The 24,129-nt window shown below is 40.7% G+C and overlaps 1 protein-coding gene across 3 annotated transcripts in view; it reads left to right on the forward strand.

The window, feature by feature from the left end:
• The first annotated feature begins 499 nt into the window (after positions 1-499).
• NALCN (sodium leak channel, non-selective) overlaps positions 500-24,129 on the forward strand; it is a 298,865-nt gene continuing 275,235 nt past the window's right edge. For 2 of the 3 annotated variants that reach the window (XM_084767995.1, XM_084767997.1), the window contains exons 1-3: positions 500-883; positions 20,096-20,242; positions 23,783-23,965. In XM_084767995.1, the coding sequence (XP_084624121.1) occupies positions 20,135-20,242; positions 23,783-23,965 (291 nt within the window). In that variant the 5' untranslated portion in view covers positions 500-883; positions 20,096-20,134. Of the gene's footprint in view, positions 884-1,133; positions 1,156-20,095; positions 20,243-23,782; positions 23,966-24,129 lie in introns of those variants that run through there. The other variant, XM_084767996.1, reaches the window with a different exon arrangement.

The raw sequence follows: 24,129 nt of genomic DNA on the forward strand, positions 1-24,129 counted from the left end.
GTGATAGGCAGTTGTTCACTTAAGGGTCTCATCTGATTCTATATCCCTACTGCTGCAGAGCCAACTACAAGAGAGAGAGAGAGAGAGAGAGAGAGAGAGAGAGAGAGAGAGAGAGAGTGTGTGTGTGTGTGTGTGTGTGTGTATGAATACCTGCATGATTACATGTCAAGATGAAAACCTTTAGGAATGAGAGAGGGCAGTGGAAGGTGCCTCCTGGGCCCGCACATGGTATCTGAGATGCAAAATGCCTCTACACTTACCCTACTGGGATTCCTACTCTTGTAGACCCCAACTTCAGGCTATCTTGGTACTGCAAATAGGGTACGTGGCTAACCGTGTATGAACATGGCAACATATTCCAAAGACTGAAAATGTTACTGATGTATTTATTATTTAGCAGTGTCACCATCAGGAGTGGTCCTAACTAGCAACCTTACATAAAGTAGGACCATAGGAGCACACTCTGGGGCTTGCAGGCCTAGAAGCAGGAGCCCCCAGAGCAGCCCGAGAAGATTGCTCAGCTGTTGCTGAGAGACTGGCTGCAGGCAGAGAGAGGGAAGCCACCTGCAAGTACAGACCCTGGCACTGGCCGCCAGCTGCGGCGGCGCTGCCTTGAGCATCCTCTCTCTGTATCTCGCGCAGCAAAGCCAACTGCAAAAAGGCAAGCTAATAAATAAAAGCAAGGCCAGGACCCCCGCCGCTCTCCCCGCGCCCCTCACCGGTACTGCAGACGCTAGTGCGGGACTAGCACGGAGCTGACTGAGCCGCCGTAGGTGAGGGGCCGCGTCCCCGCCCGCCCAGGCCGGCGCGCCCGCCACGGATCCCGCCCGCTGGCGCTGCTGCAGCCCCTGCACCATGACCGCTCCGCGCCCTGCTGTTACAGGTTGGTTTAGGCCGCGGCCCTGGTGGCTGCAGCGTGGCGGGCACCGAGCCTAGTGCAGAAGGCCGGGAGGCGCCTGGTTCTCCCTTCGCTGGGGCCCAGCCTGGGGAAGGTTTGGGAACGCGGGAGGGCGCGGACAACTCAATCTGGGGCGCGCGGGGAAGGGACCCTGGTAGCCACCGTGCGCCCTCCGGACCCTTTCAAGGTGCTCCAAGGCCAGCAGTGGGAAGCCCTGGGCCGCTGGATGGGGCCTGCCCAGGCTGGGCATCCAGCAGGTGCTGGAGGTGTGGGAAGCAGGTGGCTGGGGGTGGGGCTGATGTGCGTGGAGACCACTGAGCTGGCCTTGTCTGCCTCTGGCCTTCACCAGGGTCAACCCACAACGGGGAGGAGGGGTTGGGAGGTACCTTTGCTCCATCAGCTTTTGGGAAGGCTTTTCTGGCCTTATCCCACCCCATGATCCTTAGGACTGCTGTTTGCTAAATTGCCCTAATTTTATTAATTGGCCTGGTTGAGCAGCTGTCATTAGGGTAGCCTGCACGAGCAAGCAAAGTCTTGTCTTGCCAAATCCACTCCATTTTGTCTTTGAAACTTGAGGAGCCCAGCTTGGTGGGCCTGGCTGGAATCAGGAAGTGGGCCCAGAACCCTGACCCCAAGGCTAGGTATTTCTCTGACTTAAATGTGCCTTTGAGAAAAACATAATATCCCTGAACCTGGACCCTAAGTTCTTTATGATAGGAAAAAAAAAATTCAGCTCTGGGCCCAGATTTCCAAGGACTATATTGTGAAGGGTGTGTGAACACACACACACACACACACACACACACACACACACACCCTTTGGAAGATTTTAATCTCAAGGCCCAATTTCCCCTGTGGGAAACGGGAAGTAAGGCCCCTTGTGGCTTTTGTTTCTGTTGTTTTTAGCCTCTCACATGAGATAAAAAATTAACAGGTGGATATGTCTGCTTTTGTTTTTAAATAGTTTCTGCTGTGACTTCGTGTTACCAGGGAGAGGAGCAGGGACTGAGGTAGTTTCTCAACAGCAGGTGTGGCTTTTTTTTTTTTTTACATCTGGACTGTCCAAGCGCGCGCGCGCACACACACACACACACACACACACACACACACACACACACACACACCCCTAACTATAGCCTGATCAGTCTATATAATGCTACTTGTGTGTATGTTTTCAGTCTGACCATTGCTGTCGGGTAAGGATTTGGTGTGTGCTTTCCTGGGGAAGACTGTTTCTTACTTTCAGCATTCCTTAGTTGTCTGTACTTCTTTCCTCTGGGGTGAGGTCGTGGCTTCCTCCTGTCTACAGCAGCATGCCTATTGCTTTGTCCTTGTTCAGCTTATGTGTAGGAACTCATGTTGGTGAAACTAAGTAGGTTTTTTTATTTCAAATAATAAAGGAGATAGAGTCGTCTACACGGTGGGGGAAAGAGGTATCCAAATAAATTTTAAACAAGTTAATACAAGTGGTTGTAATACTTATGTTTTTAGTAGCCTTGTAAAGTTCAGAACTTTACATAACTGTGGTCATAATGTTAATCAGTCTCTATGCCTTTGGCTCTACATACTATTTATGTACATACTATTACGTGCTTCTGTATAGTTGGCTTACTTTAAAATTTGTAAGACTATCTAGCACTATCCCCCAACAAACAACCTCACTTGATAAACCTGCTACATCTGTGATTGGATACTTTTTGCTTCTACTTTTTCACCACTATAAGAAATGCCCTGAAAGGAAATAATGATACATTAATTAATTTCTATCTTAAGGCCTTTTTTTCCCCTCAAAAAGTTATTAAGAATTATGTTCTTAAGAAAAGGAACATGAACTTTATGGATATATGCATATTTATCCAAACACATATATAAATTTTAATCTCCATTTTAAAAATTTCCTCTGTAATGATGTGTGTGTGTGGCTCTGTGAGCTTATGTGTCCCACATGTGTGCAGGTGTTTGTGGAGACCAGAGAATGTCACATATCTTGGAACTAGAGCTCGAAGAGATTGTGAGGCGTCATGCAGGTGTCGGGAACTGAACCCAGACTGTACATGCTCTTAACTGCTAAGTCATCACTTCAACCCCATAAAATATAATGTATATATATATTGAATTCTGTGCTTTAGAAAAAAAATTGTCATTTTAAAAACATGTGTGAGTGACCTTCCCTCTGAAAGAAGAAAAAAATGACTTAGCCTTATGGCCTTTGCACTATTTAAAGACTTATAAGAAGTTCTTCTGAAAACCAAGTAATAGAATTGAACTTCTATACTAAAATCAAAGCCGAAAAACTATAAAACTTGAAATCTGAAGAAAAGTAAATGAGTGTGAGAGTTTTTAGGAAAAATGGGAGTGAGGCTCAGTCTAATTTTGTTTTCCTTTTGTTTGTTTGTTTAGACTTCACAGAAGTGATCAAAAGAATTTTTAGTGAGACCTCTGCACCCCAAGGTGGGGAAGAATATGAACATAGACCCTGGACTCTAGACACCTTTTGGGCTGAGTCCATAGAGATGTTGCAGTTTACAGCTGGCATGAAAACTAAGAAAGAGAAATTCCAGAAAAACCCCCTAATGCCAGGGCAGTGGTGGCTAACACTGCACTGGGTGTGGGTGAGATAAGCCTGTCACTTCTGAGCCCCCAGCAGGTCCCAGGGCAGGTGGAGTTGGTTAGGCCGATGGAATATGCTCATTGGCAAGTCCAGAGCATCTGCAGGTGCAGGGAGGTGGCAGAGGAGGGTTAGAAATGGAAGAAGCCAGAACCCTGTAGCCAAAGGAGTCATTTATGGGGAGATGAAGAGGGAAAATCATATCCAATTATGCAAAGGGAGGAGATGAAAGAAAGACTTTGTCTGCAGAGAGGGTTGCATGTCTGGGGGGCAGCCAACAAAGACACACACACATGGGGTGGCAGCCAACAAAGACACACACACATGGGGTGGCAGCCAACAAAGACACACACACATGGGGGGGGCAGCCAACAAAGACACACACACATGGGGGGGCAGCCAACAAAGACACACACACATGGGGGGGGCAGCCAACAAAGACACACACACATGGGAGGGGCAGCCAACAAAGACACACACACATGCTCTTCCCGACCAAGAAAGCGGCACGAGAGGAACACAGCCATATTTTAGAGTGAAATAAGATCATTTTCCCTTTTTAGATAAAAAAAAAAAAGTATCCAAATACACAGATCAAAATAGGTGATCATGTTGCAGGAAAAATAAATAAAGCAGAGCCAACATCTACATATAGCCTAGTGAAGACTGAATTTGAGAATGAGAAGGAAAATAGCCCAACAGCATTCTGACCAAGTGTTTGCTTCTTTAAAATTAAATGTATAAAAATGGATAATTCATGCCGACTTGATACTCTCTCTCCCCCAAGTTTTATCTACAAGAAGTGAAACAACATCCCTAAAATGAGTAACTCTGAAGATATTACAGGACAGTTCTCTTAGAGACGCGATGGAAAAAATGCATGCCGAGCTACTGAAAACAGTGAGGCCAAAGTATATGAATGTCAGAAAAATAGTTAAACCAAGAGAAAAAAAGCACGTACAGCAGTTATAGTTGCCATCCTGAATAAAGTTATGAGTTCAGACTACAAATATAGTTTTAGCACTGTAGAATGCTTAGCTGGTGTTGCTGATAGCTATGAATGGGAGAAGACATGGCTTGGAGAATTAGTGTCTTCTCAGAGTTCTGTGCCCTAAAAGGACAGTAGGAATTAACATTTGCTTCCAGGTTAAGAAGTAACGAGAATGGGAAAGTGAGAATTACACAGAGAAAGGAAAGATAAAAATTGAAAATGAAATCATGGGCGAGTCAATTATAAATTATAAAAACCTCTAGATCAAATGGATAACAAGAGCTATATTATTTCTAGTTTTTAGTATGTACTAGTATTTTTGCATGTATTTATTGTGTATAGTAATGGGTTTCTTAGGGACAGTTTCTAGTATATCGTACTCTCTGACCATACTTACCCCACGGCCTTTTTCTAGTGTTCCTTTCCCCAAACTGGCCTCTGTTCTTCTCCGTGCGTTCATGCTTTCATATACAGGTAATGAGTATGTTATGTTATATATATGGTTTTATGCATCTGCAAACAACCTGGGGTCCACAAGTGAGAGAAAGTGATCTTGGTTTATGGCCTAGCTTACTTTGCTTACTATGGTGATCTCCGGTTGCAATCATTATTTAGCAAGTATGTTTCATTTATCTTTACAACAGAGTAAAACCCCATGGTGTACACAGCACTTTTTAAAATTTTAGCCATTGGTCTGTTCCCAGACATCTGGGCTCATTCCATAGCTTGGCTATTGTGTTAGGTGCTGCAATAATGATGGTCGGGCAGACATCACTGTGGTTTGCTTGTTTAGAGTCCTTTGTTTTTATTCCCAGGAGTGTATGATTTGGCTGTGGATAGTTCTCGTTTTACACTGTTGAGGAGTCGCCGTACTCTTTGACAATGACCTGACCACTTTTCATTCCCACCAGCAGTGTAGTGGGTCCTCTGTCTCCTACCCTTGCTAGCATTTACTGTTTTCTTTCGTTGTTATTGCTATTGTCTGGGATAAGACAGAATCCTATTATAACTTTAATTTTCATTTTCCTGATAGCTAATTATATAGAGTATTTTTTCCTCTGTTGACAATTTGTGTTTTATATGTTGAGAATTCTCTTCATTTCATTAGTGTGTGTATTGATGGGTTGTTTGATTTTTTTGCTTCTTAGATTTTTCTTTTTCTTGAGTTCTTTGTAAATACTAGATGCTAATCCTCTGTCAGATGTATAATAATCTATATTCATCAGTAGCAAGTGTTAGAATCCCTGGAAAAAAAACTAGATGATTTGCTGGTGGAAATGAAGATAGATGTGGATGACAATAGTAACAGTAAAAACAAAGTCCTAACAGAGTTAGTGACCAGACAAGAGACTGAATGGGAGAATGGATGGAGCACAAGTTGTGTCTCTAAGAGAATAGGGTTCTGAACATTCTTATTAGTATTTTGTCATGACTTCAAAAACAAATTACTTATTTTTTAAAAGCATAAGTTCAATTGTTTTAGTTGTTATATTTTAACAGTTATCATAAAAACCTACATATAATTTTGAATATCACTTCTGGAGTAGAGGAATATTTTAACAAAATGATTACGTAATACTTTTATTGAAAACAATTTTCTACAGTGTATTCTGATCAGGGTACCCTTCCCCCAACTCTCCTCACACGCCCTCAGCTCCCCCTCAAGCAGCTACAGGTCTTTTCTTTATCTCTCTAGAAGACAAATACATTCTAAAAGTACAGATTGTTGAATTCTACAACAGCTAAAATACAAATTTGTAGAAACAAGATAAGTCTTTCATGTTCTACAGCCAGTAGACATTAGTTGTAAGTCTTTAATGGAGTTTAAAAGCTAAACAATATAAAACTGGAGCATACAGAAACCTTCTAAGCATGAAACATGGAAGTATATTCAATCAGTCTTTCCATGGGCTAAAGCACAGAAATTAAAATGTATGTTATAAATGAGAAACAAAGAAAAATAAAACTTGCTGATTTAGGAAGAACTTTTCTTGAATTATTACCCTCATTTCTCTCAACTATATGTATGTGTGTGTGTGTGTGTGTGTGTGTGTGTGTGTGTGTGTGTGTGATGATATTGATATTTAATGGAGAAAAATAACTTCCCCTGGTGACCTTTAAAACAATTTCTCATTTAAAATATTTCTTTTATTTAAAATAATTGTATTGTTTGAGAATTTCATGTAATATATTTTAATTGTATTCACTCACTTTACTCCCTTTACAGTGCTCAGATCTACTCTCACTTTCCTATCCCCAACTTCCTGTCTTTAAAAAAATACAACCAGTCAAATTTGTGCTGCCCAGATATCCCTCATAAAGTCATCTACTAAAGTACAGTCAACTTACCAAGAGTCACACCCTTAAGTAAAACTGACTCTCTTTCCTAGAAGCCACCAGCTACTCAGAGCTCCCTGATTGGTGAAAATGCTTGTGAACCTCTTCCACACCCACCTAGAATGTTGACAGTTTTACTCTTGTACACACAACCAGAGCTCTGTAAGTTCAGGAGTGCAGCAGTTGGCCCTGTCATGTCCAGAAGATGGCTTCATTCTGGTCCTCTTCTGCATCCAGCTCTTATAATGCTTCCCCTCTCTCTTCCACCGTGGCTATGGCTATGATGTAGATATACCACTTATGGCTGAGGAGTCTACTGACATTTATCTCTGCCCCTTGACAAGTGTGAGTGTCAGCATTAACCACTACCCATTGTACAAAGAAACTTTTCTGATGAGGTCTGAGAGATGGACTAAACTATAATATATAAGAATTTAGAAGACAGTCTGCTATTATATTGATTTATGAGAATAACAATGGTTGGGTCATGTCTGAGGCCTGTGGACTCCTCAGCCATGGATTCTTGGCCAGATGTGTTTCTCGTGCAGAACAGGCCTCAAATCCAATCTCAATCAGCCCAGTGAGGTTGGTTAACCCCACAACATTTATGGCTCTAATGCTCCCAGGGCGTATCTTGTCATTACCATGGTCCACTGTAGTTCACAGCTTACTAAGATATTGGGGACTTTTTCTTTTCCCTCAGCAGGCTGCATAGATAGCACTTACCTTCTAGCACTATGAACGCTAGACAGGAAGAGGAATTATCCACGTCATTACCGTCATGAGTTATCCTGATGGTTTCTGTGCTGTGACTTCCCCTTCCCCTTGAATTATTGGTCCGACGTGTTGTGAAGACCCTCAAAATAATAGCGCTAGCTGTTGCTGCTGCTTCTGATTCCATACCAGAACTTGGTAGTAATACCTTACTGCCGAGGAGACCGCACAGGCACGTGCTTGCTGTGGTATGCCTGTGGATGTTAAAGGGCATCTCTCAGAAGTCAGTTCTCTCCTTGTAGGATAAGAGCAGCTTCCGAGACTGATTGCATGATTAACCTGTGCTGGTTCTTAACTTGGACATTCTCTTCTTAAAATATTCATACACCTGTGTTTTATTCAGAATGTCAAAGAGTTAGAAATGTATGTTCTAGAGGAGACAGCAAGTATAGGTTCAATATGTTGGCTGAATTTTATGAGCAAAGGCTGGGAGAGGATCCTCAATCTCCATGGCTTCCTTATTCCTCACTTTGTGGTCAATAGGGAATCTAAAATCATCAGATCTACAGAAGCATAGAGTAAGATGCTGGGTTCCAAGGAACAGAGCAGGAAGAAATTGGCAGGGGATGGGGGGGTGGTTGGTAAGTGCTGGTTATGAAGTTCATTTTTGCACAATGAATAAATCTTGGATATCTGCTAGGGCATTGTTCCTATAATGAATAATATTGATTACCTAGAGCTTTATTCAGAGGAAATGGTTTATGTTAAGTATTCATGCAATGTAAGATAATTTTGTACCCACACACTCATCCATATATTGAACTACTGAAGAGTGAAACCACTGCCTTACGGACATTAGGCAAGTGTCCTGTCGCTGAACCATTCCCTCAGCCCTGTTTTTACTGTCGGCTTTGAGACATGGTCTCACGGAGTTGCCAGTGCTTGCCTTCAACTCACTTTAAAGCCCTGCTGCTTTGAATTTGTGTTTTTTCTGGCCCAGACTCCTTAGTAACTTGAATATTAGGCCTGCACCACCATGCCTGAATAATAGATTTCTTTTGTGTCGCTGTTGTTTGCTTATTTGATTTGTTTTAACTGCAGAGTCATGTGTAATACAAAAACAGACTTGTTTCCTCTCCCCCAGACACACTATGCTAGTTTGGACACATACAGTTATAAGACAAAAGGAAACTGGGACATTATAGTTTATTTTGAGTTCTTTTACTAAACCCAATGTCAAATTAAGTTGAATTTTCATAATTTAGACAAAAGCAAACAAACAAACAAACAAACAAAAAACCTTCAGACCCTTGATAAAGTGATTGCATTGCTTTTAGCATCATTTTAGAAAGAACTAGAGGAAAATCATATGCTGCTGTTCTTTGAAGTTTAGGAAGTAGATTCAGAAAAAAAAATCAAGGATTCATTTTCTGTTTCTAGTCAGTATGTTGGAAAAAGACAAAGAGAAAGGGAGTGTCTGTCTCTGAAGATGGAGCCTGGATGAGCTTGTCTGCTTCTGTGTGGCCGCTCACCTTGGGTGGCCTGGCATCCTGTTTGAAATGGAGAAGATGGCAGCAGTCTGCTCTCACAGAAGGACATCTGTGTTAGTGAAGGTCAGGACACAGAACATGTACCCAAGAGAAAAGCTGCATTTGGAAGACGGAGAGGAGAAAGGGATATGGTGGGGGGAGAGAGAAAGAGAGTAAACGGGATAAAGCAAGGGAGAGAAGAAGAGAAAAAAATCACATACAGCCAAAAATCAGAAGATACTTTCATACAAAACTAGACTACAAATTTGTTTGCCTTGGGATTTTGATGTGCACACTGAGGGTAAGAACCTCTTCAGCGAGACAGCAGGGACTGGGAACAATGCCTGATTCACAGCAATGTCTCAACAGTTTTCCTAGCCTTGAGGTGAAAAATTAAAGGATCTTGTAACTACAGTGAAAAGCAGGGGAAAGGGGAGCATAGCTGCTCTACTGTGACCCCCAAGAATTGAAGTTTCCAGCACGTCTCAGTTCTGATAACCTGATGCTCTCATGCCCTCTGTGATGTGGCCTGGGAGGGCTGTAGGCTGGGGGTCAGAGAAAACCACTCACCTTTCCATCTCCTCTCTACCGAAAGAGAAGAGTGAGAGGAAAAAGATGTAACCAGCTTTAAAAAAGTACCCGAGCAGAGGATGTCGGTTGGGTTGAAAGGAGCTTTCTGAGAGAGCTGAAGAGCCTGGCAATTCAGAGGCAGGCATTCAGGTGCAATCACAAGGGCTGAAGTGATCTATGCAAAATCCTGCACCTAAATTCATGACAAATAATCTTACCAAATGTAGTGGTGTAAAGTTTTGTTTCTTTTTATTTTTTTAAATAATATTTAAATTTTGTGTGCATTGGTGTTTTGCCTGTGTGTATGTGTGAAGGTGTCAGGTCCCCAGGAACTGGGGTTATAAGTAGTTGTGAACTGCCATGTCAGTGCTGGGAATTGAACGCAGGTCCTTTGGAAGAGCAGCCAGTGCTCTTAACTGCTGAGCTATCTCTCCAGCCTCCAGTTTAAAGGTCTAAAAAGCATAATTTAATTGTAAATGAGCATCATCTAAAACAGTACCACTCTAAGCACATATGATGTCTGATGTCTCAGGGGTAAATGCACTGCCAAAAAAAAAAAAAAAAAAAAAAAAAAAAAAAAAAAAGCTGGTGACATGACTTCCATCCCAAGATCTCATGAAAAAAATGAGGCAACTAATTTTAGAAAGTTGTCCTCTGACCCACCTGAGGATCTGAACACATTTGCCTCAGAATTTTATTCTATCCAGTGTGGATGACACTAAGACCTACTTCAGAAAGATGTCAGGAGGTGTGGCGCATTGCCTGGCTGATAGCAAGGTCTCACCAAGTGTTTGTTCTCACATTTCAGCAGAGAGAGAGACAGAGACAGAAAGGGGGGAAGGGGGAAGGAAAGGACTCCACAATGTCCAGTCTTCTTTTTCTTCAAAAATATAAGCAGGAGTTTATGAACCATTTTTCCTCTTTTAATAAACAGTCAAATATATAAACACACATCTTAGTTTGACTTTTATTTCTGTGAAGTGATACCACAATCACAGCAACTGTTATAAAGAAAAACATTTAATTGGGCTGGTTACCATCCAAAGGTCTAGTCCATTATCATGATGGCCAGAAGCATGGCAGCATCCAAGAAGCATCCTTGGAGCTAGAGAAGGAGCTGAGAGTTCTACATCTTTTTATTTATTTTTTTATTAATTTATTCAGATTACAACTAAATTGTTATCCCATCACCTGTATCTGCCCATTCATCCCTCCCTCCTGCTTTCACCCTATTCCCCTCTCCTAGATCTATGACCGAGAGAGACCTCCTCCCCCACTATATGGTCATAGGCTATCAAGTCTCATCTTGGTAGCCTGCTTATTCTTCCTCTGAGTGCCACCAGGCCTCCCCACCAAGGGGAGGTGGTCAAATATGGGGCACCAGAGTTCATGTGAGAGTCAGTCCCCGCTCTCCACACAACTGGAAAATGTCCTGTCCATTGGTTAAATCAGACTAGGGCTTCGATGTTTACTATTTGTATTGTCCTTGGTTAGTGCAATAGTTTGAGCAGACCCCCCCTGGGCCCCAATCCACCCATCACAATGTTCTTCTTGTAGGTTTCTAGGACCCTCTGGATCCTTCTATTTCCCCATTTTTCTATATTTCTCTTACCTACAGTGCCAGTAGGATGTCCTCACATCTATCCCAATCTCCTGGTAGTGAAGACTTTCATGGGTCACTGGAGGAGTTCTACATCTTGATCCACAGGCAGCAGAAGGAGACTGAGACATACTTCCTCCAACAACAAGGCCACACCTCCTAACTGTACCATTCTCTATGAGCCAAGCCTCTAAACACATGAGTCTATTCAAACCACCACAGTATATGAGCAGTCTTGGGAGCATTAATCTTTTTTTTTCTTTCACTCAAGGTCACTTTGGGAAAATGTATTGCATATATCTCTGGACCTCAGAACTGCTCCTTTAGACTTCTCAGTGTGTAGCCATTCTCTCTTGGAGGGCCCAGAGCAGTGTACCACCTCTGGAGATAATATAGCACTTCATTACCAGAAACTTCTAGATAAGACAGGCAAAGAATGGATCCGATCACCTCCTATCAAAGAACAGTTCTGCTATTTATTGAAAAGATAACTTAAAATTTTAATTTAGTGGTTCTGTGAGCTGCCTTGCCTTGGTTCACACACTAGGTCAGCTTTATTACTGGGGCTCCTTGGTCTGTAAAGGGATTCTTGTAAGAACTGAGTGAGCTAATGTGTGATATAAGGGCAGCGCGTTGCTTGCATTCACAGGAGATCTTTCTTGTGTCTATGCTTGATTCGATAAAAAATAAAAGAATACAATTCCTTTACACCCCTCCTCCCCCCACAAAAAAGACAGCGCATGGTACATAATGAGCCTCCAATAAACATTTAATTGAAAAGTGTCTGTTTTTGCATGGGAATAAACATAATTAGGAAGGAAATGGACCAAATAAACTCACTATTTTATTCTGTAAACTTTTGTGTTTCACATCGTGATTGCCTCACACATATGTGGGCTGGGGGTGAGGTGGGGGTGTTTTTAGGTTTCTCTGTATGTGTGTGCATTTATGGCTCTGAAGCTATTTACCTATAGTTAAACATACCTACTGAGAAATAGCATTAGGTTTCCTGTCAAATTTTGTCCCTTCTTAAATAGTTTTGACTATTTTGAAAAAATAAAATCAGTAATTAAGCAGTGAGTAAACAAAGGGCACTGGGATTCCTGGTTTTGAGTTTCATGAAATACTGGGACCTGCGTACTAGGCTGTGAGGCCTCCAAGATGTCTGGAAGGGATGGTAGAGGACTCCAGAGAAAGCATGCTAGACTCAGCTACTAGGCCATGGCAAATGATCTGGTCTAGGAGAGGAAGAGGACTTTTGGCCATTGGACCCAGTGATGGGATGTACACCTGGCAAAGTAGAGAGAAGTGTGAGGTCAGAGGCTCAAGGGCCCACCTGTGCGTTGAAGGTGGAAGGGAAGCCAGCGAGGCGAGCCAAGTGAATAAGCATAAAACAGGGCAAACGGTTGCCGGATAACAGACAGTGAGACAAAAGAAGTAGTGGGATGTTTTCCTCTAACTTAAATAATGGCATAAAACATAAAATGATGCATGCATTTTCTGGAAGTGGGAACATCTTCTGTCTAAGAAGGACGTTGGCAAAGAGAAGTCGAAGGCAACAGAATATTGGTTGTCCCTATTCCAGTACCCAGAGCTGGTATCCCAATTTATCCCCATTTGTCTTCAAGCATTTTCATTGTGTATTAAAGTATGGTGAAGATTTGAGTGTGAAAGGGGGAGGAAGGTTGTTAGAAGGGCTTGTTCAAACATAAGCCTTTTATATTCACTTATTTGTGTATGGGTGTTTTCCTGGATGTATGCATGTGTGCCATGTGAGTCCAGTGACTCCAGGGTAGCCCTGGAGGGCTGGTGTTGGATGCTCTAAAACTGGTGATCCAGACAATTGTGGATTCTGGGAATTCTAGATTCTAGGTCCTCTGCAAGGACAGCAAGTGCTCTTAATTACTGACCCATCTTTACAATCACTCAGACACCAATCTTAATGGTTTTATGTTTGGGGTTCTGTGGCCATATTAAGAAAAAAAAGGGGGAATTAGAGCCTTGAAATAGGAGTTGAAGTTGCAATGCCCAAACCAACAAATTGGTGGCATCAAATTCAATTATCTCCCAAAAAATGCAGTGATACCTTTCTCATCTACATATCCGATTAGTGCTTTTCCTGAAGCCCAGTGGCTGACACACAGTGTGCACTTAGAAAATGACCGAGTCCCTAGAATTGGAATTCCTGAGGCTTTAATATTTGTCTCTAATGTTATTCACTTCCCCCTAACTCTTCTATAGCGAACTAACACTGTTTGTGCTGATGAAAATGAACTAAAACAAGCTGGTACATCTAATCATTTAACTTGAAGCTTGAGAATTTCAAAGCAGGAAGGGCCTTGCTGGTGTATTGCCCTCACCTGATATTACAGAGGCGTTCTGAAGCCCAGGGGTCAGGAGGGCAGACATAGTGGTAAGGTGCAGAAGAATGAGAGCTCCAGCGGGTGGGGGTTTGACTGGTGCATAGGCAAGCAGTGGGAGAGATTTTCTTTCAATTGATAAGCTGCTCTCCCTTCCCACCTACCCGACCTTTAAATCAACTGTGTTACCTGTTGTGTCTGGAACATGTAGCACAAGGTATTCTGGGAAGAAGATTAAGTACTGCCCACAAACAGTTGTTTTGTTTTTGCTTGTTTGTATGGTTTGGTATTGTTTTTATATTATCTGTGTTATCTGTAGGCCTGGCTAGCAATCAAGAAAGATACAGACACTTGTTATATTTTAAAATAGCCTCAGTTAACCTGGGGCAGGGCAGATGTCAATCCTCTAAACTACCTCCCGTAGTGGGGCAGGCATGGGATCCCTGCCTCAATCCCACGCCATCTGCCTCTAATAACTTCTATCGAGCTACCTGTCATTTATAATTTTATATACTTGCTAATGGTCTTCATCTGGGCCGGATTCTCCATCCATGCCAGCCACGTGCTTCTCCTCCAGCTAACCCATGGCGGCCTTCCTCTCCTCTCCTCAGGTCTCTCTCCTGTATCCCTGTGGCCGTCCTTTTTCTTCCCAGAATTCATCTCTCTCCTAGCCCCACCTATCTCCTTTGCTCTGCCCAGGTGGGGTGGCTTTTTATTAAACAAAAGGTGGGTCACAGAGACAACAAACAGTAATTAACATCAAAATACGTCAGACCATCTCCCAACAGTTCGGTTTGGTTTGGTCAATATAATTGTGTAACAAGAATAGAGGAACAGCTTTAGGAAGCAATGGTGGCTGTTCTCCCAAAGGCATTAAAAGTAGGTTTGGAGTTAGCAGTTAGAGATGTGTTATTTGAAATTTACTCTCTGATTGATTGATTGATTGATTGATTTGCCTAAATTGTAGCAGAGCTACAGAGCTACTCAGCAGCAGTGCACAGTTAAGTGGGTGTGTGTTGGGTAAGATAGGCAAATAATTTCACATGTACCCATGAAGACTGCAAAATTTGTGCACATCAGTAACCCAAAGTAGTGGTCTTGATCCTGTGTCAGCAGATCTTGCCACCTAATGAAGAGAAAGGAAGGAGGTCAGTGACTTTTGCCTTCTTCAGGGATTCTTATATAAAATATGTGCTATGACTTTATCAAACTAGTGTTTGTTTAAACTTTCATTTTTAAATAATAAATCTTTCAGTTATAACAAATTGCACACAGACGTTAAGAAATTTTTAACTTTGAATTAAATACAGTAATTAGGAATAATGGATTGGCGACAGACAAAGCGGATATTCATGTAAGGACAATTAATGAAGAGGCTATAGGTTTAAGAAGAGAGCAAGGAATGGTAAATGGAAGGGTTTGGAGAAAGGATATGGGAAGAGGAAAAGATATTATAATCTCAAAGAATAAAATGACTGATAAAAGCATAAAAAATAATCCATGAACATGGGCAATCTTTTCATTTATTTGTGTCTCTTTCAATTTACTTAACCAATGCTTAGTGTTTCATTGTGGAGGTTGAATATCTCCTTGACTAAATTATTCCTATATATTTTATTTTATTGTAGATATTAGAAAAGAAATTGTCTTCTTGATCGATTTCTGTTTGCATACAGCAATGTTACTGGATTTCTGGGAGTTTTTTGTACCCTATAAATTTAGAATTCATTTAATAAATGAGTCCCAGCAAGCTTTGGCTGTGTCCTGCAAGTTTTCTACATAGAGTACCATACACCTGCAAACATGGTCCATTTACATTCCTGCTTTTCAACTTGGGGGAATGTTTTCCTGTATCTTTATTTCTCTGCACAATACTCCAAATACTTTTCTTAATGTCAATTTGGACAGTGGTATGATTGTCTCTTTTCAGAGAAAGTTTTAAGCTTTTAATCATTCAACATGACGTTAGGTGTGGGTTTGTCATATTTGGAATTCATTATGTAAAGAGCATTTCTTCCATACTTAATTTTCAGTTTTATTATAAAAATTTAATTTTGTTAACTATTTTGGATCTAATATAATGATATCATGTGATTTTTATTTTTCATATAAAGGTGAGGACATAATAAAATGCTTCTCCAGGGCCTTGAACTGTACTCAATGAGAGCCTTTGCCAAACCTGTGACAGTATGTAGGGTCGGGAGAGAATTCATTGTGACACCACAAACAAATAAACAAACAGAAGGAACCTCAGAGTTGAGATCCTATGATCTGAAAGGTAATTAGGTAATTAAATGAATTGGGCCTTTAATGACTACACTGTGGCTGGCTGGGTAGCTCAGCAGTTAGGCTGCTCTTCCAGAGGATCCAGTTTCAGCTAGTTTGCAAGCATCTGTAGCTCTTGTCCCATGAAATCCAACATCTTCTTCTGCCTTTTGGAGGCATCAGGTATGTGTGCAGTGTACAGAATAAATGCAGCTAAAACACCCACCCTCACACACAATTAAACTAAATAAGTCTTTTAAAAAGATGCCACTGCTGAGGTGTAGGATGGGTGTGTCTAGCACCTGGAGGACTCGGACCCCGAGCAGCAAGAGTGAAACAGAGATAAGCTACCACCATCAAGTCTGTCAGGTTGGACTGTGTTGTTGCCCTGTATGTGAGACACAGCACAGACACATGACTCAGTGGTGGTGAGACATTAGCTGTGGGTAACAGACATCGAAGGCATTAAGAAAAGCAACTGGGGTAGACAGAGGAAGACAATCTTGTAAACCAATATTCAGAAGATGTAACATTTCAAATTCCAAGTCCGATAGCTCCAAGAAGAGAAATTGAGCCACAGTGTTGCAAATAGCTCATAGTTAAACAACAAACCTGAATAATTCCATTTTTTTAATGCATTTAATGCATTTTAAATTTGAAAAGAGGGTAGCAATCACATAAGGAAAAGATGGCAATAGATTAAGCTTGCTGACATAGGTTAACTGTACTTTAGCCATTTAATGAGAACAGCTAAGCAGAATGTGTTTTCTTGCTGAGTTGCTGTTTTCTGAGTAAGAGATGATGCAACCTATCCCAATATTAAACTATCTAAACATCAACTTGTAATAAGTGCAAAAGGCTTTTGAAAGTCACGTCTTTCAAACCTAGCACACTGCCTTATCAAGGATACTTCTAGAAACAAAAAGATATATTGGCTTACTAGTGCATAATAGTGATAAGGAAAAAAATACACAGAAACAATTTACATCAAAATAGAGAGGTCACCTAGGATACTTAAATATCCACACTGGTCGTTATCAGGGACATAAAAGTCCTCTGTGCTCTGTTATATTGACTGAACATGAACACAGGTGTTCAACAACACTGAGTGCAAACGAAAATTGATAAATCCAGTGGCCGTAAATTTATATGAAAATTTTTTGTACATTTGAGACTTGAATGTATTTTATTGTTTGAATGTTTTTCCTTTTATTGAAAATATATTATTTTTCTCACATAGCATATAAAGATTACTCTCCCTGTACTCTTCACCTCTGAATCCAGATTCATCTGCTTTTGTCTCTCATTAGATAACAGACATCTAAGGGATCATAATGAAATTAAATTTAAAAGAAAGGAAAAAACACTGGCACAACATTATGAGACAGGGAACCTCCAAAGATGCTGTTGAGTTCATTTTTGGTTGGCCATCTACTGCTGGGCATGCAGCCTGCCATTAAAAGTAACATGTTTCCCCAGCGAGACTCCCCAAAGAAATTAAATTTTTATTTACAGGCAGGCTACCAGCTGAATATTGACTCTGGATTAGAGATGAGGTAGATGTCCTCTTCTTTAATCGTCTGGTACAGATCCGTATGGACCCTGTTGGTTTTTGAGACAGGGTTTCTCTGTGTAGCCTTGTCTGCTCTGGGTTCACTTTGTCCACCAGGCTGGCCTCAAACTCACAGAGATCCCCCTGTCTCTGCCTCCCTGAGTGCGGGGATTACAGGTGTGCGCCACCACACCCAGATTGCTTGAGTATTTTATGTGCTACTCAACTTGCAGTGATTCCGGAGCTACCTCAGAAGTCTTAAGGTGTGATTCTTTGGAGTTTGGACAGATCATTTCAGATTTGGTGATGTGTTGGCACCAATTGAAAAGCATATGCATGAGTGGACAGCTGGTGTTGTTCAGTTATAGTCTGACTGCCTTGATATCAAATATAGCCAACTGGATACTTGATAAAGTATGTATATTTCTGCAGGTAACAAGTCAAAAGACATTTTTTCCTTCCGGTAGGATATTGGAAATAAAAGGTACATTGAATTCACATGTCCATCAACCTCTGTCTCTGTGGAAAACTGAGAGGGGTTAAGTCTCTCTAAAAACTTTGCTTAATATTTTAACACCATTGTGCAACCATTCTATTTCTCCTTTGTCATCTTAAAGGATTTTAAAAAGTATTTTGCAATCACTCTCTGGATAAGTAAGTGCTTGCCATTCAAGAGATATCTCAAATTAAGGTTACCAGATGTGCACCCCACAACCCACAGTAAACCAGAGAATAAGCATTATTTGAATATTTTGCATACATTTACATGGGATGTCAAGAGTCTCTAACTCCAATTATGTAAAATAAAATTAATTAGTGAAACCTACTGCAAAGCCCATATTTAAATTCTGTGTTCCAAGTAGCAACAGCTTGCAAAAATACCTAGCACTCTTTAAAGACAAGTAGCTTGATTTCCTCTGGGAATAGGAATGTTATAGAAAGTCGGCTTCTAAGAAGGACCAAGGCGCATATAGCAAAGAGAAGTGGGCCATCAAACACAGAGAAGGATATTCAAATTTTCTTTGTTCTGAACTGTATTTTATTTTCTTTCCCGGTGAAAATTTCAAGTGCATATATTTACACTCCTTGAAAAACACATTTGTGTTCCTCTTCTGTCTAAGGGGAGCTACACATTGATGAGTTTTCTTCCTCCACCTCCCTGCAGCATCAGGCAATGCGTAAGTGGATTTTCCTGGTACTGAGATGGCTCCATTTTACGGTCCCTTTGCCATCTCCTGCCTGGTGAGTGCTGTCTTCTGTCGCCTGCCTTCAGCTGTGCTCCTATGAGTGCTGATCGCTCTGTGCCCATCTCTCGACACTCAGAGCTTTATAATCATATTTGGCTTGTTATCAAACTTATGTTTGCTTAGTTGGTCAAGTTGTCACTTCCCTCAAGGCTGAAATTTCTTATGCATACATAAAACATCAAGTATTTCTTCTGAACCAGGCGTGATGGTAGCTCTTGTGGTCCCAGTACTTGAGAGACAGAGGCAGCAGGATCCTTGACTGTTAGAAGGCAGCCTTGTCTACATAACAAGTTCTAAATAAGCAAGGCTATACAGCAAGACTTAATCTCAAACAAAGAACAAACAAAAAGGTGTGCTGTGTTTTTCCTCCTGTCAGTCCAGTTTTAAAATTGAATAAAACGCGGCTACTAAATGTGTCAAGCGATGCTTGTCTAACTTCATCACATTCTTTTCTTTCTTTGAGACTCAATCCCATCTGGTTCTCCTGCCTTCTTTAAATCTAGAATGCATTGGCATCTTAGTGTGCTGCCACATTTGTAAAAGGCTGAATCCGATGTAATGTTTACACTGTATACAGTTTTGCAAAGAAGTAAGAACGGAGTAGTGGGAAGATGGCCACAGTTTCAAAGGCAGCCAGAGGAAGACACTGTCTGAAAAACCAGAAACAGATAAACCAGGCACCGTGTCTTGACCAAACTCTTCCTATATCAAGCTGTGCTTACTGGTCATTTGACGTATAGTAAGGCCTTTGTTAAATGTCTGCTAACCTCAGAAGGTAGTGGCAGTGCCCATAGGGTGGTGACATATATAACAGGATGTATATAATGTGGAATGGTGGGAACAGGGGGCAAGCCAGCATCCCAGCTCTGTCTTCAAGTGCAGTTGAAGAAGAATTGACTTTAGAGGAACAATGAGGCTTTAGATGGTCGCTGCGTTCAAACAATGTCAGAGCTTCCGACTGCTGGAGCTTCCTCCCTCTTCTCTGTGGCCTTCAGCCCTCCTGAGAGAGCCGACATTGGGAGGTCATCTCAGGGTTATGGGAAGCGTGTGAATAACACATTAAAATGATAGGGGAAATCCCTGTTGTTATGGCCATGGTTGCAGCCCTACGGAGCAAAGAAATTTCTAGCAATATGTGTTCCTTATGAGACAAGACATTTGGCTCAGGCTGTTTTATACCAGTTGTCTCTAAACTATTTATGAAATACATAAGATTATCTATTGGATTGGAAGGAAAAAAGTTGGATTTTACTATATCAAGTTTATCTTGTTCTTTTTCTGTGTCTACATATGTGTGTTTGTTATATACAGCATCACAGAGCATATGTATGATCTACCAGTGGCAGAACTCATGCTTGAAGGACTCGGTGCATTTGACATGGAGGGAAGGTGGCTAATAAAGCATTCTCTTTTCCTTTTGCCAGACTGTGGTTTTGTACCTGCCTTGCGAAGCTAACTTCAGCATGCTCAAAAGGAAGCAGAGCTCCAGGGTGGAAGCCCAGCCGGTTACTGACTTTGGTCCCGATGAATCTCTGTCAGACAACGCTGACATACTCTGGATTAATAAGCCAGTAAGTCACCTTTCTGAAGTTCGGAGAAGTGCATCCTGACAAAAAAAGAAATTTTATTCATAAATTCAAATTTTATGTTGGCTTTAACTACATGTTTGAGCTTCAGAGGGAAGGGAATGGATCTCAGAATCTGGTGGTTGGGTTGGGAATGACTCAAATTTAAGAGATGAGGAGCTGCTGTGAGGGTCTCCCACAGGGAGACAGACGAGGAAGGAGGTGTGTACTCTGCCTTCTCACCCCCTTCCTGCTATGGGTACACTATTCTCAGATCACACAGTCTAGAGATAATACCACACCCCCCCTCAGGATGACCCAAGATCAGCTACTACTCTTAACCAAATGTTTTCTTTATAACATTTTCAACGGTGATTACTTAGGTGGAAAAGGTGGAAGAGACACTATCCATTTCCAAAGAGTCTACTTGGACTCAAACCTCGTGACTCAGAACATGTGCCTGGTGTCTCACAAGTTCATGCATGCTGTGTATCACTACATGCTTATAGGGCATAGCGATTGGGGCTGAGCCAGGAAGTTCACTCTTAAGTCCTGGAAATTCAGCTACACACAGCAAAGTAGGAATGGCTCCCACATTAAACTCAGAGTTATAAGTGTGGAATAATGAGACAAACTGACCTGAGGGACTCTCAGTGGCTGCCCCTCTCCTAACCAGGACAAAGATGGTCAGGCCAGCTTCCTCCTGGCTAGCTTGCTCCTGGGAGACTTCAAAAGTCAGCTCATATTTGTATATTGTGCTCTCTAATGACATCATCCTTCTGCTTTTCAATTGTTGAAACATCCCTGGGACTCCCTAAAATGCATTTGCCTTACACTGACAGCTCTGTGTGGGCAGGCTCTCTCCTGGCCAGCAACCACCCATTTCCTGTGTCTCTATATCATCTGCTACAGCCTTAGAATCCGCCTTCTGCTATCCTGTACTGTCTGACTTTATCTGTATTCATACCTTTTACTCATATGGTCTGGCCCTTAGGGTCCTATCTCATCCCCTTTAACAAGCTAAAACCCCCTTGTCCATTAGGGCTACCTGAATTTCACATCCTCCTCATTTGCCACTTCCTCAAACAGACAAAATAAACTTCTCTTCTTTCTACTGACTCAGTTTTAGATTTGTCAACTATACCTGCACACGTAGACACACACAGACACACACAGAGACAGCTAGTTCTCTGTTCTGTACCCACTTTTGAGAAACCACAAAATGAAAATATTTGAAGATAACTTGCATCTATAATGAACATGTGTGTGTGTTTTCCTTCTAATTCTTTCAGAAAGAGATCAGTAAGCTGGATTTTATATGATTTTAAGTATTATGAATCATCCTAAGGTGATTTAAACTGTACCAGATTATATATGTAAGCTATATATAAACACTACCCATTTGTAGGAGGTACCCAGGACCTTTCACATTTGAGCATTTACTGCAGGGACAGATATTGAGGGGCAACCATATATGTCATGTCATGTATAATATCTTTCTTACTGTACTGCAAACTGCCTATGTGTTGACTATACTGGATGCATAGTGCACTAACTGAAATTATTAATGATTAGCTATAATTCTTCAAACTCAAAGACAATTTGTTATGAAATAGCCTATTCTTTAAATCTCGTGATAATTAGATCTATTATATTGGAGGAGTCCATATAAGGATGAATTTACAGTCTGGCATTTATTGAAGGTTTTTTTAAATTTCATGTTTGAAAACTTTAGTATATCAGCCCTTAAAATACATTGAAATGCATGTGTCCTCTGCGTATGGAATTGCTGGGACGATGTTTTTATGTAAATATTGTTATACTGGAATCCATTCATCACCCTAAAGTGTCTGAGTCTTCTCATGTTTCTGTCAATCATTCTTCATTTCCAGCCTAGAGGCTCTGCTGGTTTAAGGAGCTGCACGATCCATCTGTTATCAAACTATAGCCCTGAAACAGGAGTATAAAATTAGTGAATTAACATGAACACACACACACACACACACACACACACACACACAGATACAAAATATTCATGTCCATGATGGTAGTCAATAAATACTTAAATTATGTTCAAAAATTGTACACTGAATAATTCAGTAGTAATATTAATTCTGCGAGGTTTGCACTTAGATACAATTAACCTGGCATTTTTTTATCCTGGGCATTGTTTTTTTAATGAAAGATTGTATGCATGTGCATTAAATATACAGCCATTTATTTTTTTATTTTTATTTCCTTCTTCTTATTTTAGGGTTAATTATAATCTTTAGACAGTAAATCGATGTGTGTCTAGCATTGCACAAAAGTTAATTTTAAGTTTTAAAAGAAATATGTATAGAAGTTTTAAAAGAAATATGTATAAAATGTTTTCTCTGAAAAACAAAAGAGAGAGAGATGGCTACTCACTTTTTTCTACAATGATGATTTTAGAAATGATTTTTAAATGCTTTAAAATTTAGTGTGTGTGTGTGTGTGCACGCACGCACACGCACACACACACACACACACACACACACACACACATGCAGGTGGAAGTAGAGGTCAGAAGACAACTTTTTGAAGTTTATTATCTCCTTTAACAATGGGTTTCATGGACAGGACTCCAGTCACCTGGTTTGTATGACAAGCTCAATCTTACTGGCCCAGAAAAGTGTTTTATGTAGGGATGCTATATTCGATAATTTTTAAAGCCCTGTATATAGAAATGTCCTATGCTCGAGATTAATTCATTTGAAAAATCTTTTATGATCTGCTATGATAGATCATTTTGCATGATACCAGGGAAAGTACAGTAAATAAAGCATGGCTTCGAATTCTGGGTGCTTCATAATGCCAAAAGAAAACAGTCACTCCAGGTTCATTGTGAGTAAACTGCTGCAGTGTGTCGCAGAACCAGAATTTCCCACAGAGATGGCCTTCAAATTAGCCTTGGGTTTAGTTCCTATTAATGTATAATCACAGGGACATTTCTTTTATTATTATTATTATTATGTTTCTTTTTTAATGTATACATTTAATGTATACATGAATAAAATAAACTACATGCAGCAGGAAGAGCCACAAGACAATCAGGAGTTATATAAATGTTACATTCATGGTGATTTGGCTATTTGTATTTGGCAAACTTGAAGTAAACATCTTTCCTATATTATTGAGCCTAAATTTCTGAATGAAGATCAATATCTATCATATCTATCATATTTCATCTCTATTAACTTAAAACATCTATTTAGACCTAAAAGCACCTTAACTCTTAACCTACTAAGTTTAATTGAAAGACTAAACTATCTGGTCAGGAAATTTCTTAAACCTTTCAGAACACTGCTATGCTCATATGGAAAATGAGCTGCTTTAAGAAGTAAGCACTATAAAATATGTGAAAATATTGAGTGTGCTATGTGATATTCTCTGAATTCCTAACCCCTGCACTAAGGGACTATATTAACCTGAGTGCTATGTCCTCCAAATATTGTGCTTTCTAAGGCAATTAAGTCAAAGGTCTCAGTGCATAGTGCCACACAGTAACTCTTGCCTCCGTGGCAGTGGGTCCACTCTCTGCTGCGCATCTGTGCCATCATCAGCGTCATCTCAGTGTGCATGAACACGCCCATGACCTTTGAACACTATCCTCCTCTTCAGTATGTGACCTTCACCTTGGACACTTTATTGATGTTTCTCTACACGGCCGAGATGATAGCAAAGATGCACATACGGGGCATTGTCAAGGTGAGCATTCTCTTGTCAATTAAGTGCCTCGAATATTTTAATCAACTCAGTAATATTTTTATATGAATGTCTAAATACAATGTGTTATTATTTTATTGGTATTGAAAATTTAAAAGAACATAACTTCAAAAATTAATAATGTCACACAAGAATATTTTGATGCT

This window comes from Acomys minous (genome assembly GCF_964271855.1).
Source record: "Acomys minous genome assembly, chromosome: 18".
Lineage (NCBI taxonomy): Eukaryota > Metazoa > Chordata > Mammalia > Rodentia > Muridae > Acomys > Acomys minous.